Consider the following 15,487-nt stretch of genomic DNA (forward strand, 5'->3'; position numbering starts at 1 on the left):
TATGGCCAGTTGAAGTCAGCTGTCCTGGCTATGTTCCCTCCCAACTTCTTGTGCATCCCCAGTCTATTTGTTGGTAGGGTGTTATGAGAAGCAGAAAAAGCCTTGACTCTGTGTAAGCAGTGTAAGCATTCAAGTCAAGGCTTGAATGATAACAAAAACATCCCTGACCTCCCCAGAGGTCCTGGTACATGTGAGAGATGCTTGGGATGTTATATTTGGCTGATGGCCACTGCAGCAATACCAATGTCAACAGCTTCTCCCTGGCTGGTGCCAGAGAGACTGCCATGGATTGCTCCTGTCCTTCCCAGTCCTGCTGTCCGGCACTGTGCAGACAAGGACTGCCAGCCTTGCACCATCATGACTGGGCTCAGATCTCTACTCGATACTCTGGGAGTAAGGGCAAGAAATTCTGGGTTAGGCCAAGCGGTAGAAAAGCAGATAAAGCCATGAAGGGCTGTGTGGGTGAACATCTTGTGCTCCTGTGCCCGTTGCTGCCCTTTGTCTTCACCCCTCTAGCCCCCATTTCAGGATGACGATCTAGACCTGAGAGCAGCTGTAGCAAGAGCCCGCCCCCAGCTCGTGGAGTTCCTCAGTCACTGTCCCGACTGGCTGCTCATGACTTCCCAGCCCTTTGTCCCCGAGGCGGCCCTGAGCAGACTGGGTGGAATCACTGACCACAAAGAAAAAGCCTCAGTGCTCCTTGACCTGCTGGAGAAGGCTGGTCCTGCTGCCTGGAAACACTTTGCACAGTCCGTTTGCATGGAGTATGACCTGCCCCTGGATCTGGAGATCCTGCTCATGAGTTCTGCAGGAGAAGGTAAGAGAGGTCAGGCCAGCTTCCTCTGAGCAAACACCGCCAACACCTTGGCCACCCATCACCATCACCCAGTCTAGGCAGTGAGACCACCAGTGCCCTCATTTTGCATGGCCTTGTTTTTCTTGGAAGCACAACTTCTGGCTTAGAAATGTAATTTGAGGTTAAAAAACCTCCCAACATAAACAGATTAAACCAATAAAAATTGTGCACCCCCATCTCCAATAAAGCTGGGAGGCAATTTTTGGATGGATTTATTTGAAGGAGAAAAGACTACAATATCTTTGTTCTGTGGACTTTTAATCGTTATTTTTTAATTTTCCTGATCCAGAAAGGCAAGAAATACAGAAGTCTTAAAATTACCACACAAAACCACTTCCCCACATCTCTCATTAGCAGAGGCTTTAGAGAAAACGATGCAGTTCATAAGGACCACAGTCAGTGTGTGTTATCTTGCAAACTACAGACTGTGCACACGCTCTCCCTTGTGAGGGCTTGTGGCACCAGCTAAGCTGTGCCCCTCCTTTAGTGGGTTGCTTTATCTGGTGATAAATTCTCTTCTGCATGAAGTCTGACAGGATAATACCTTCTCAACGGTACTGTTTTTCACATCCTGCTTGCAGTAACTCTTATGAGTTGCATCAGTTGGGTGGATCCAGCCTTTGTGACTAACTGCAGCAGCAGCTATTTTGGGAGATATGAAACAGGGCAAAGACCAGACAAGCAACAGGGAATGTGGACCATTGGGGGATTTCTCTCAGGACTGAAGCTGAAACAGTTTTCAGCCTTTTGATTCTGTGACATATCATAAAAGAAGATGTCTCTTAAGGTTATGGAGCTGGCTTATGCTTGTTTAACTTTTGTAGTAACAGCTGAGCATCACTAATCCTTCTGAAGGTGAATTGCTTCTGGTTATGCTGAGGGGGTTTTGTGGCAGCTTTGAGCCGTGCAGAGAGTCAGAGAAGGCCGTTGACTGGGCTGCTGACTCTGCCAGTGGTTTATTCACAGAAAACCCTGTTTTCAGGAGCAGGAAAGTAGGGCTTCCCTTTTGGGCCACATTGTGGTTTCAGACCAGCCAAAGCTGCCCATACTCTTGAGTTTGTTTGTATCAGAGGGAAAAGTTGTTTTTCTCCTCCTTTGAAAGCAGAATTTACCTGTACTTTAGAGCAATCTGAAAGGAAAACATCAGATGGGGACCCTGAAACCTGGATGTTTGCATCCCTCACACTGAGTCTTGGTTTGTGCCACTGTCTGTGTTGCAAGCTGCTCACCTTTTGTCTCTGGCCAGCAGCATGCCAAATTTCAAGAGCAGAATGCTCACATTAACCATATCTAATTTCCCATTCAACTCTTTTAGGCAACTTCAGCCAGACAGAAGAAGCATCCACAGATACGAGAGCCCAGTCATCTGTGCCAAAAGGTAAGGCCAGAACAGACCCTGGGGCACTGTGCTCTAGGAGTTTATTTTCTCTGCCCATGACCTGGGCAGGGCTACAAACACACCAAGTATTGCTGCTCAGCATTGGCAAGGTGTGGAGAAACCACTGCAACTTCATGTTTCATTGTTCTGTTCTTGGTGCTTTCCATGTGAACCTCCCCTGTTTTTGTTTTCCCTCCCTGAATTTCAGAAAAGCCTTGCTGGCCCTCTGCTAAGGAACTCTCTCATTTTAGTTTCTCTGCAAGAATCTCCCACCCACTCTACAAAACCCATGCTTTTTGCACTTTTACTGTGGTCAGTTCATTGGTAGGTGGAGGAAGTTGGTTTGGCTTTTAAAGAAAGAGCAGAAAAATTATTCAGGCATTGATCAAGTGGAAACCACTCCAGAGTTGTCAAAATATGAGCTTAAAATAACAGATAGTAGGGTTTTCTTCAGGGCTGATTTGTAACTTCCTAGTTGGTGCAGATCATGAAGAGACACTTCTGCCTCTGCTTTTTGCTCAGAGACTTCCGAGTCACAGCACTGCAAATGTCACATGGCACTGTCTTGTGTGTCACAGGCAGATTGAAGATCTTGAAAACAAGAAGGAAAAAGTGACCTCTGCTCTGCATTCAGACTGCTGCCAGCTGCTGTGCTGTCCTAGTGAGACTGTCTTGCCAGTTGCTGGTGGAATGGAAATGTGAAAATAGTGCTGAATCTTACTAAGACCAGTTAAGAAAGACGTGCCTCTTTCAGCTCTGGCAATTCTTGCCATCTGACAGTGCACCATAAAAAACCAGGGAATTAACCACCATGAACAACCTTGGGAATCTGTGGGCCCTGCATTCCCCAGAAGCAGATATTCCCTGCCACGTTCCCCAGGATAACAAAGCAGTTCTTGTGTTCAAAGCAAGGCAGGTGCATCACCCAGCCCACAAAAAAACTCACCTGTGAGGTGCTGGTGGCCCATCTCAGAAAAAGCAATTCTGTAATCTCAGCCTGAGTTTACAAATAGTTTTGTCTGTCCAATTTTTCCTCTTCAGCTCCCCAAATGCTTTGCTGGGAAGTCTTGCCCAGCTTTAATACACTGCCATTCAAAATGCTCTTTTGACACGGTTCTGACCTTTCGATTTTCAGGGTCTGCTCGCCGTCGCCATTGCAGCAGCTCTGGGGGTGACAAGGATGCCAAACAGCAACGACTGGGTATGTGGGTGTTCCAGAAGCTGTGCTGGGCTTCCCTCTTTGGAAAGGACCTATTTAACATCTTTGCAGAAACACCCAAGAAATCAGCTTCCAGGGTTAAGAGGCCAGCGTGGGTGAAGAGGGAGCTGGTGAACAGGGAATAATGTACATAATGCACAGATACCTAATTCTCACCTTAGAGATAGTAAGGTTTAGTTTTCATATGAAGCTGTTTCATCTTTTTCCTGAATGTTGTTCTCCTTTGGCCTCTGTGCAAAAATAGGAAAAGTTAAGGGTTATTTTCATGAGTTCAAAATTCGTCATTTCTACCCAGCAACCTCTGATCAGGGCCATTGTTTCTAAGTGGTATTTTGGATCTGTAATGACTCACAACTAACTTTTTCACCCTCATACCCCCTCTGTTGTCTTCTCTCACAGATTCATCTGCAAAGTACCGGCATCTCCTCATTGATTCTATCCGCCAGAGGTATGGAAGCAGGAGAGAAGCAGGAGCAGAAGCACAGGAACAAACACAGCCACCTTTCAACCAAGCCTTTGTCAACGTTGTCATTCATCAGAGAAAAGTCCCCCGCTTAAAAGAGAGAACAGAGAAACCCCGAGAGGATGTGGCAGGTGCTCCTGAGCCAGAAGAATGTGCAGATACAGCCATGAAAGTGTCAGATCTGTTTTGTAGTGAGGCCCCATCGGACACGACAAAGGTGGTCTTTTTGTTTGGTAAACCAGGTACAGGCAAGACCAGGCTAATGCACAGGATTTGTCAGAAATGGGCAGAAGGTGTCCTACCTCACTTTCTCTTCACTTTCCTGTTTGAGTTTCGGCAGCTGAATTTGTTGAAAAGAAAATTGACCCTGAAGGAGCTTTTGTTTGACATGTTCCTTCAGCCAGAGGACAGCCCTGATGCAGTGTTCCAGGACCTTCTGGAGAATGCCCAGCAGACACTGATCATCTTTGATGGGCTGGATGAGTTTGCAGCTAACATGGACGTGTCATTCTCCTCTAAGAGAGGCCCAGCTGTTACCTCCCCTATGTCCATAGCCCAGCTCTTTGCAGACCTTTGTCACGGGAAGCTCCTGCCTGGTTGCACAGTGCTGGTCACCAGCCGACCTAAGAGGCTACCTGACTTCTTATTATGTACAGTAGGTGTGTTGGCAGAAATTTGGGGATTTGACCATAAGAAGGTTGAGGAATATATCAGCCACTATTTTCGTCAGCATTCATTCCGAGAACGAGCCATTGCTCATGTGAAGAACAACACCAAGCTCCTCAGCATGTGCTTCATCCCTGCTCTGTGTAACATTGTGTGCATCTGCTTGGAGTATTTGCTCCTTAAACACCAGATGAGTGTGGAGCTTCCCCAGACTATGACACAGTTTTATATCAAAATGTTTCTCATCTTCCTAAACAAACAGCAGGGAGACTGCGCGGGCGATGAGGAGACTCAGCTGAACTGTAACAAAAAGGCCATTTTGGGTCTGTTTGATCTTGCACTGAGAGGCCTGGAAGAGAAGAAACTTGTATTTTATGTTGATGATATTCCCGAGGATGTGAAGGAATTTGCTTCCTTGCATGGATTGCTGACTCTATTTGAGGTGAAGACGAGTGGCACTTGCCCAGAGGTTGGCTATGCCTTTGTGCACTTGAGCTTGCAGGAGTTTTTTGCAGCACTGTGTCTCATGGTGAGTAGGAGGGTGGACAAGAATTACTTGAAGAAGAAGTTCTTCTTGAAGTCAAAATGGACTTTAAAGAATGAGACAAAGACCGAGTTTATGGAGAGTTTTCACATATTTCTCTCAGGCTTGTCATCAAAAGAGTGTAGGACATTTCTGATGCTGCTAGCAGAGCAAGATGAAGCGTGGGTGCAGGAAAAGCAGGATGTGATCCTGCAATCTCTCAAGAAACTGGCAGCCACTCATCTGACAGGGCCTAAGGTCCTTGAGCTCTGCCACTGCACCTTTGAAACGCAAAACCTCGACGTAGCCCAGCACATTGGGAGCCTGCTGAATTTCAAGTATGAGTTTAAAAACTTTAGACTGACAACTCTGGACATGTCGGCTTTGGTTTTTGTCATAAACTCGGGCCAGGATTTGACTTGTTTGGATTTTGCAGGATGTCTTGTGGACCTTGAGTGTTTGGAGGTTCTGGCTGGCTGTAAAAATGTGGAACACTTGAGGTAAACACAGTGAGTGCTGTGAGCTGATGGGTGGGGAGAAGGACTAATGAGTTGGAAGGTCAGGCCTCAAGTTTGTTCTAGAAGAGAAAGGCGATGTGGGAAAATTTGATCTGAACAGCATAACTTCAGTACTGCAGAAATGTAGGAAATAAAGAATTTATGAGTGATTGAAGGATAATAAGGTGATAAATCCATTCTGGCTGTATTTTTGTATTTGTTTTTTCCATTTTGATTAATATGAACAACAGGGTAGTTAATGCAGTAGATAAGAGAGAAGATGATAGGCATTTCTCAACACTATGAGGGCAGGGTGAGTCCTGCAAGCAAATGAAAATATCAGCTTTTGGTGTGTTTGTCTTTTTCCCCTTTTCTTCACATTTTAGCTTTCGTAGCAGGAGATGTGGTGATGACTTTGCTGCTGCTCTTTCAAAGGGCTTACGAGGAATGGGAAGCCTGAGGAAATTAGAGTAAGTCTTTGCTTGTAACATCAGTGCCTTCTCCCTTCCTGTCTGTTCCCTACCAGTTCAGTGACATTGGCTCACTCCAGGCTCACTCCACTGTTCTGTGCAGTGTAGGGAGGGTAACAGTGCTACACAGAGCACCACAGACATGAGTGCCTCTTGCTTTATGCTGGCATCAAGAGCAGTATTGTGTTGCCCTGCTGGAAAAGGAGTATGAAGTTGGTTGCAGGTGGCAGAGCCAGGCTGCTGCCTCTGTGTCTGTGTGCTGGGCACACGGTGCAGGCACAGGTCTGAGACGGGCTTGCCATGTGCTGCAGGGGATTCTAGTCCTCCCTCTGCTTGGTTTGAGTGATCCTTTCTCTTTCCAGGTTGACAGGCGGGAGCATCACAGCTGAGGGGATGACTAACTTGGTCCAGTCTGCATCACACTGCCTCCAGCTTGAGGAAATAAAGTGAGTGTGTTGTGGCAATGACCATCAAATCAACCACTCTGTCCTTGGTTATGCTAATGAGAATGAATCTGTGTGCAGCTTGCAGGGCAATCGGATACGGGACCCAGAAGTGAAGAGGGTGATGGACCTGTTTTCCAGAATGGAAAAGCTGAAGAAAGTAGAGTGAGTAAAAATGGCTTAAACCTATTAAAAATGGTAGCTACTGTGAAGCCAAGCATAGCACAGAGATATGTGGGCCACCAAACCAAGGCACAGACACTCAAGTGCAAGCAGGACTGTGCTGGACTCAGTTTGAGATAGACCCAGCCTCACAGTTCTTATCCAGGTGTCTTAAAATCATCCCAAGGGAGTCCTGGCAGCACTGACACCTCTCCAGGAATTACAATGCATGTGCTCAGCTCAGTGCCTAGCTTGACTTTTTCTTCTCTTCCCCTTGGTGAAGTTCAGGTTGAGATGTCTCACCTCTGATTAAGGGAGGATTGGCTCCATCAGAGCTTCCCAACCTTTCCACAGCCCTCTTCTCCTGTGCTGCTCCTTCAAACGCTCCAGTGGCAGTCCAGTGCTGACTGAGAGGGACAGACTGCCAGCAAAACTCCCAGCATGGATCTGCAGCTTTTTAGGTGGAAAGAACCAGCCTGGCTTGTGAAGGGATTTAAAGCCTTTGAAGAGCTGCCAGGGGCAGTTGAAGCAGCAGCAGAGCTGCTGCAAGTGCTGGAGTCTGAGTGTAGTTTGTGTGACAGGACAGGGATAGACACAAAGCTATGAGGACAGAGCACTGCCTACTCACCCCAGCTGAAAGGGAGAGACTCTGCTTTTAAAGGTCTTCCACACACCCTCAGGTGCAAGCAGGTGAATCCAAAATACCTGCAGTCATTGCTGGATCCCATCCAGGAATGAACTACTGGCTTTGCCATATGGTTAGAAGTGTTTAAAAGCATGGCAGAAGGAGGGAGGAAAGGAGGAATGTACCTGCTCCTCTTGCTTTCCTGGGCACACTGATAACAGCTTGTGGGGAATGCCAGCCTGCCCCCAGAGAAGCAGCTTATCCTATGGAAAAGGCAGGAGACCAGTGCCATTTGTAATCACCCCTCCCTCACCCATCTCTATCACACACACACACAGACACACACAGAGTGCAGTTCTCAAGGATGATTCCTTCGAGGCTCTCTGGAAAGGTGCCCCATGGCCCTGAGAACAAGCAGATCTTGCATTTCATATTTAATGAGGTCCAACGAGTAATGAAACAGAATGAACATGCAATTAAAGAACAAATCCTCGGAGGCTGGAGGATTGTGTTCAGGCCTCACTGCTTTAATAAGCCACACTTAAACTGGATTTGTTGTAGTGGGAGTTTAACTGCACTGTGGGTTGGTGGTGCAATCATGAAGGTATGAAGAACCTCCACTAACTAACCCTAAACTGGTTAATGACCCTTCTGCTGCACATAGAAGAGTTATCTCTGATTCTAAATTCATGGGAGCTATAGCTTGCAGAGAAAGAACTATGATCTGATAATGCTTTTGTCGAGTCCTAGATGCAAAATTCAGAAGTTTGGGGGAAATCCCCTAACTAAAAGAACATGTGTGCGCTTCAGGATGTCTGGGGAACAGAGCAGAGGGCATTTGTGTAGCAAAAGAATGTGCTGTGGAGTCCAGCAGCTGAGGTTTTGTTTTTCCTCATGTTCACAGCCTGAGCAACAACCATCTTTCTTTGAACGCTGTTCTCAGTTTGGCAAAGGAAGGCATCGTGTGTCAAAATGTTACTGAACTGTGTGTCAGGTACCAATACTTGAGAGTTCTTACAAAAGCAAGTAGGTTGTCTCTTTAGATACTGACTTTAAATGGACACTGTTTTTCAGCTTAATTGTTGGCAAAATCAATTTGACTCATTTTTTCTTTTCTATTGGAAACAAAATGTGAATTCATCATACCATGTACTTCCTCTTTGTATTTTGAATAGGTCATTTTATCCTTGGTCTATAAAACCATTTGCAGGGTGTGACATTTCTTCCTGCATAAGAGAATTTAAACTTGCTTTTAAGCTCTCCAATATATCAGTCAGGAAATTCTTTACCAACTAGCATAAATTTGCTATCAGTCAGCTAAGTTTACTGAAAATGTGTGGATTTAGCTCTAGTTCTGCGTTCCTTTAAATTACAGGGTTTGGGGTTTTCATGTGTCCAGGATGACAAAGGGTAGATTTTTTAAATCATTGTGTTTCTTGTGGTTGTCTTATGTTCTAAGTTTAACAGGTCAAAGTAATCCCTGGTGTAACTCAAATTGCGTATGCCTTTTTCTCATTTTTCTTGCTGGAAGGGAGTTTCTACTGAACCTTTTCCCAACAAACTTCTGGTCTTGCAAAAAAAACCAAACTCCTGGCCCAATCTTTTTCACTGTGTGACTGTCTCATCTGCACTGCAACCCCAGCTCAACACGTGGGGTGTCCTCTGCCCTCTGAGCACGAGGCTGCTGCTTGGCTGTGCCAACGACCTGGTGATGCAGGTGTCAAGGCCCTCTTTAGTATCCAGGCAAAAGCTTTGGTCCTTAGCAAACACCTCTGCTAAACAAATGGCATCCTTACACCTGTTCCCTAGTACTCACCTGGATCTCTTTTTCAGGGTGGACACCGCGATTATTTGTTTTTCTGGCGCATCTGAGAAAAGTCCAAGGTGAGAAACTGCACTGTGTTCAGTTATGCTGATTGAAACCATCAGCTTGGTGTCACCATAAACCACACTGACAGCAGAACTGGTGACCTCTGCCCTTGCAGCTGGCAGGGCTGGGTCCTCCTGAGCGATGAGAAATGTAACTAAAATAGCTGGTTTTGCACACACCTACAACCAGGTCCACAAAAGCAGATCTTTAGTGCCTGTGTAAGCTTGAAGTGCCATGTTTCTATTGCAAAGCTGCTGAAAAACACACAACACTGACCTTGTGGTTTCTGCTAGAAAATATAAACCAGGACCCAAGTTGTCAGATATTTCATGAAGGCATATTAAAAGCCAAATATCTCGCTTGTTTGCAGATCTTTGGATTTGAAGTTGGAAGAGAATAAAGAACATGTAATTCCAACTAGACACGTGAAGTTATGGTAAGAGTAGACGTTGAAAGTCCTGCTGGTGCATGTGATTTGCAGATGACAGGTACTGTAGAAGGGCAGGAATAGCAGATGTGTTGGTCCTTAAGGAGAGAGGATATTTCCACATGTGGGAAAGTGTGAAATAAACCTGAATCAGTAAAGAAAAATAACAACAGAAATCCTATCTGGCCCAGACAGTGGCACCCCCAGCCCCTCATTGCTCACTAACCCTTCCTGTTCACAGCTTGCAGGATCACAGACTGTCTTCCCAACATGCCAAGAGGATTGTGGCCATTCTCCAGAGCTGTTCCTGTCTCTCTGAAGTGGAGTGAGTGCCTCCTTTCCTTCCTGTTGAGTGGCTGCAGGCAGGTAGTGGGAGCAGGGGATCATAGAAGGACAGACTGATTTGGGATGGAAGGAGCCTTAAAGATCATAGATTTTCTAAAGCAAGGTGATTTGGGTCTAAAACATGAGTCGTGTTGCCCAAGGGCTAAAACTTTTTTGGCTGAAGTTGATTCATGCAGAAATAAGCAAAGAAGGTTGATCTGGGACAGAAGAACAGTCCAGGAAAAAAGCAACTGTAAGAAAGGGAAAGCAAGCAGGTTTTGAGAGCTTTGTTGTTTTTCCTGTTCAAATCAGTCCTAACTAACTGGAAAATGCTTCAGTTTATCAGGCAACAAGCTTGGAGATGAAGGCTGCAGTTGCCTGCTGGAAAGCCTCACCTGCATATCGATTTCAAAACAGCTGAAGTAAGTGTTGCCTTGTACAAAACCAACTTGACCTCTTCTGAAGTGAAATGGTGTCAAGCATGCAGGACACTGGTAACTGCTTCACTAGGACAGTCCTGTGGGATTTCAGGGACCAGCTAATTGCCTTTTTCTTTCGTAGTCTCAGTCAAAACCACCTCTCTGTCACTGGCATTTGCAACCTGTTGAAGTCAGTAAATACCTGCCCGAAGGTGATGGAGGTGCAGGTCAGGTATGTAGGTCTTGAATCGTTCCTGGGGCTAATCCCAATATACAAGTCTGGGAGTCGTGCTCTGAGGTTTTTGTTGAGTGAGCTCAGGAGTGCGGTGGGTGAAGAACATGTCCCAGGGTGGTTGCTAACACTGACGCTTGGGGATACATTGCTGTAAGCTGATTTATCAGAGCCATCAACCACAATTTGAGAGCTTACAAAACTGGCTGTCCTTTCGTGCATGGGGGAGTTTTAAAACGCTTCCCTGCTCTCTGCCTTGGGAAGTTCTGGAGACAGGAGATCTCTGCGGAGCATGAGAACTGGTGACACCTCGTGGAGCAGAACTGGAAGTTCTCCTCTAGTAGTTGAAAACACACTGGAGTTCAAGTATAGCAATTTTGTCTGTGCTTTGTCTAGTGACTCAGAGAAACTGGATCATCAGATACTGCATCATTTGATCCAACCAGGATTTAAAACTGATGGAGATTATTTTTTCTTGCTTTGGGAGTGTTTTAAGCACAAGTGATTGGCGTCACCAGAGTTTTGCAGAACAAAACCAAACAAGAAGTCCTGTAAATAATCAAGCCATGACATCGATTGATTACTTCTCTTCTTCACAGCCTCTGTCGTGATATTGCAGTCCTGAGGTTTAGAGAAGACAGAGAGTTTGCTTCCATTCCTCCTAGGTAGGCTGTGTGCACAAATGGTGTTATCTCAGCATCCTGTTTAGTTCCTGCATCCTGTGTAGGTACCAAGGGTAGCATTTTACTTCACAGCAATTCCTACCTCCCTCCCCAGCCCCCAAATCTAAATGTAGAACTGTCTCCTGGCTTTCTCAGCCACTTTAAAAGTTGCCACTGCCTTCTGTAGTGTTTTATGTCCCTAGAGCACACTTCTACCCACAGCATTCTAAGCAGAGCAGGCTGTTTAATGACACCTGTGCTATCTGATAATAGTGAGGGTAAGAAACCAAGTGAATGCCACACCAAATTCTGAAAAGATTCACAGATCCATGCAGTTCAGAACACTAAGCATTCTGGATCATGGCACTCCTAAATCCGAGATGTTTGGAGTTTAATTTTTCCCCTCAGAAAAATATGGTTAAAACATCTTATCCTGAAGGTTTTGACCAAGAAATGGTTTCCTGTTACTCCTGGAATTTTAGGTTCACTGTTTATACCTTTGTTCTCTGTGGACTGAGGCCACTGTAAAATAGCATTTCCCATGGTACACCTGCATTCCACCTCTTGGCCAGAGAGAAACAGCAGAGCTGTCACGGGATACAGCCCGATGGTTGTGCTTGAAAGAGAGTGACAGCCTGAGACACATGATCTGTGGTTTCCTTTAAGGCACCAGTGACATTTCAAACTCTGATGGTTCAAGATTTGCATGTTCCATTTAGTTATGAATAGTCATATTTAGTTATAGTTTTAATGTTTGTAGTTGTGGTTTTTAGTTACAGTGTTACAGTTTAGTTAGTTATAGGCAGTTCCATTTAGTTATATATAGTCAGATTTTTGTACACTCTTCACAAAACTTGTTTAGGCAAAAGCTAAATTCAGCTAAATTCAGCTAAATTCAGCAAAAGCTGAATTCTCCATCAAACTGTATCTTAGATAGAAATATCTTTCCCCTTCTCCCCAGTTGCCTGCATGCTGAAATATTTGGTTAGAAAAGGAGAGCTTGCAATTGGCAAGATACAGGCATGGGCTGGAGCCATGGTAGCCTCAGGGATTTGCCAAATTGCTAAAGCAAAAGTGTTTTACCTTTGTCTGGCTTTGTGCTCACTTAGGGAAGAGTCTGTGTTCTCTACTGATGACCAACAACATGGGGAGGAAAACCAGACAACTAACAATTCCCCAAAAATAAGGTACCTTGGCCAATTTTCATTGTACTTCATGCAAGTCCTATCTCTGGATCCTGTATCCAATGTAACCTGCACCCCTGAGTGGTGAATCACAAGAGAACTGGGACTCTCCCCAGTGCCAGCAGCGCGGGGTGCAGCTGCCATGGAAGCTGCAGGCTGTGCTCTGGGTGGGGGGAATGGCTGGAGCCCCCAGCGAGGGGCTGTGACCTGGTACCCACCCTGAGCCTTACAAAGGACACAGGGACCTGCAGTGCCGGGCAGGGGGTGGCCCATCACCTGGAGACTCTGTGGGAGCTGGTGAACAGCAAGGTACTTCAAGGGGATTGTTTAATTTCATTATCTCCTCATTGATTCTCTAGTTTTCAGAGGAGTGAAGTTGATAGCCTTGTTTGAAATCCTGCAGACCTGGCTGCTTGATTTCTTTTTTCCCCATAGACTGACAGACTGTAATTTTCAAGCCAGTGACCTGAAGAATCTGTGTGCAGTCCTGAAGGAATGTGGCCGCATCTCCGAGCTGGAGTGAGTCCTCCTTAACTCCCATGGTCTTTACCTGCAGTTATTTGAGATGCTGAGAAAATGCCACTTGTTTGTTCTGCAGGGTTGTATTATTATAGATAATAGAGCTGATGGTGCCTATTGGGTTTTTTACCATGAAAATGAAATGCCTTTCTTTAAATCCTAGCCTATCACGTAATTATCTGGGAGATGAGGGACTTCTGCAGCTGTTCCAGTGCCTGCCAAAACTGAAAATGTTACGTTCTCTCAAGTGAGTAGCTCCTGTTTTTTCTTTATGCATGGATTGGGTTTTGTGAAGTATTGTTTGTGGAAGCACAGTGCACATTTGGGAAGGGCTCTTCAGGATCAGTTTCAGTGATGTTCTGTGTTGGGCAGATGCACTGTGCTGTGTGTGTGTCTCCACCTCCAGTCCAGAACAGATTGACTCCACCTGAAGCTTGATTGAGTTCCGTGCCTGAGAGCCCCTGTGCTTGCTCCTCCATGAAGGGGACAGGTGTTCTTGTGTCAGGTGTGGCACCTGGTTTCTGAAACGGCCAGAGGTCTTTAGCAACTCACTGCATTTTTCCTCTTCGAGTTCCTCATTGGCAGTGGGAGCAGTCCTTCCTCTCCTGAGGGGAACAGCTTTGGAGGAAGGGAAGTGCTGGGAAGCTTCAGCTTCAGTGATGGAGTCTGAATTCATCTGCAGTGGTGGCTTGTGTTTATCTGGGTATTTCACCTGGCACTCCCAGTGCAAGTGCACTGTACAGAACTGTGGCTTAAGGAGTATGGCACCATTCTGCACTATTGAAAGAAATATTTATTGTTCCTGTTCGATTAATTGAACTGTTCCCAAGACAAGACTGCTCCAGTTACAATCTCACTAGAACAGGTGGCCCTGAGAGACTGTGAATTCTCTGTCTTTGGAGGTGTTAAAAACCCAGATGTACAATGTCCTGAGCAGTCTCCTCCATGCTAACCCTCCTCTGAGCAGGAGAGTTTGACTAGATCAGCTCAGTTCCAGCCTCAGTTATTCTGTGATTCTCTGAAGACTAAAAGTGAGGGACGAATTTAAAATATATGGGAGTGAGTTGTGCTTGCAGAACTGTAGTTGGAAACACAGGCAGAAGGCAGCAAAGAAGCAGCCTGAGAGTGCTGCACAAAGATCACTGTTCTGTGGCGTGGTGTAAATTGCTCAGTTCTGCTTGCAGCAGCTGATTTCACCTTTTCTTCCTGTAGGTTTAACAACAACCAGATCTCCCTGAACTCTGTGTTTTTCTTAGCTCAGTCCTTATCTACACTGCAACACATTAAAACAGTGAGCCTCAGGTATGACCAGGAGAACTTTTGCTATTTTTTTGCTATTTAAAACCTCAAGCTGTGGGTTTTGAGGAGTGATACAGGACCTTGTGCTGTCAAACCCCATGCTGATGATGCTCTTTTCTGGTTACAGCTTAGGACGCACACAGGTGGTTCACCTGACCTTTTGGGAAAGAGTCAGGTAAAATCATACCCACTCATCTAAGCCCTTTAAACTTCTTGTGAAATTCTAAACAGAAGGTGATGTGTGGTCCCTGAGGTGTGTCAGCCAAAGAGCCCCTTGGCTCCAGACTCCAGCCAGGGTGGGGGACGCACAGTGAGCTGTTCCAGGGCTGATGGATTGACAGCAGCTTGAGGGCATGGCTTAGCCAGCAGCATCCAGCTGCTGATACAGGCTGCAGTCATCTCCCTGCTGGGCCAGGACACAGCCACTGCCCAAGTGCTGAGTGCATGCAGAACTCTCTGGAAGAGGGATAATAAGGCTCTTTTTCTTCTGGGGATGGGCTGAGCCTCATTCCGGCAGGCGGTGAGGGAAAGCAGATTGGAACATGAGGCCACTGCCTCACCCCCTTCATGGGGAGTTGGCTACATAGGGGCAAGAACATCAGCAAAACTCATGGGGCTGAACTGTTCTTTCCCCAGAAGCACCGGCAGATGGAGAAGTGGTTCCCTGGCACATCCCAAGGAGGAAGCAAAAGGACGGTGCTTTTGGTATGGCAGCCCCAGCTTCCCTTTGTCACCAGGACTGTAGGGAGAGATGATTGTGGGGGTTTGTGTCTTTAGTGCAGCGTGGTGTGTGGGACAGACCCATCCCTTCAGCTGTCTCCTCGGAGAGGAAAATAAATAGTGCATCTTTTGCTTGGTTTGAGGGGATTGTCTTGCTTTCCAGCAGGGGAAGTTTCTACCCATAAGTAATGAGAGACAGATCTGTCTGGCTACTACATTTATCTCATGGAGACCTGCCAGATTGTCACCCAAAAAGGCATCTATTATTTCCTTTTTGGAGAAGGGCATAGGAGGCACCATTTCCAGCCTTCCTCTGGGAGAGCTGAGACAGTGCAGAGCAGGGAAAGATGCTGTCCAGTCTCCAGAGACAACTGAATGACCAATGACGTGGCTCTAGGGAGGCAACACCCAAGTATGGGTATTTTGGTGGACTGCCTCTCTCGAATCAGCTCAGGGATGGTGAAGTCATCTGGTTGTCACAGGTTTTGATTTCTCAGTCCTAGACTGAGGGTAGCAAAAAATATATATT

At 46.1% G+C, this 15,487-nt stretch overlaps 1 protein-coding gene across 3 annotated transcripts in view; it reads left to right on the top strand.

Annotated features, from left to right (window-relative positions):
- NLRC5 (NLR family CARD domain containing 5) overlaps positions 1-15,487 on the top strand; it is a 38,003-nt gene that overhangs the window by 4,644 nt on the left and 17,872 nt on the right. The window contains exons 3-22 of one of the 3 annotated variants that reach the window (XM_042027217.1): positions 517-817; positions 2,172-2,234; positions 3,370-3,435; positions 3,853-5,605; positions 5,989-6,072; positions 6,435-6,518; positions 6,597-6,680; positions 8,207-8,296; positions 9,136-9,186; positions 9,543-9,608; positions 9,841-9,924; positions 10,262-10,345; positions 10,485-10,574; positions 11,174-11,239; positions 12,346-12,423; positions 12,856-12,939; positions 13,103-13,186; positions 14,152-14,241; positions 14,366-14,413; positions 14,875-14,943. In XM_042027217.1, coding sequence (XP_041883151.1) covers positions 517-817; positions 2,172-2,234; positions 3,370-3,435; positions 3,853-5,605; positions 5,989-6,072; positions 6,435-6,518; positions 6,597-6,680; positions 8,207-8,296; positions 9,136-9,186; positions 9,543-9,608; positions 9,841-9,924; positions 10,262-10,345; positions 10,485-10,574; positions 11,174-11,239; positions 12,346-12,423; positions 12,856-12,939; positions 13,103-13,186; positions 14,152-14,241; positions 14,366-14,413; positions 14,875-14,943 — 3,419 coding nt within the window. The remainder of the gene's footprint in view (positions 1-516; positions 818-2,171; positions 2,235-3,369; positions 3,436-3,852; positions 5,606-5,988; positions 6,073-6,434; positions 6,519-6,596; positions 6,681-8,206; positions 8,297-9,135; positions 9,187-9,542; positions 9,609-9,840; positions 9,925-10,261; positions 10,346-10,484; positions 10,575-11,173; positions 11,240-12,345; positions 12,424-12,855; positions 12,940-13,102; positions 13,187-14,151; positions 14,242-14,365; positions 14,414-14,874; positions 14,944-15,487) is intronic. The other 2 variants (XM_042027219.1, XM_042027220.1) reach the window with 2 other exon arrangements.

The sequence above is a fragment of the Corvus kubaryi genome, unplaced genomic scaffold, assembly GCF_017639235.1.
Source record: "Corvus kubaryi isolate FWS band 111438036 unplaced genomic scaffold, C.kubaryi_AGA036_p1.0 37300, whole genome shotgun sequence".
Lineage (NCBI taxonomy): Eukaryota > Metazoa > Chordata > Aves > Passeriformes > Corvidae > Corvus > Corvus kubaryi.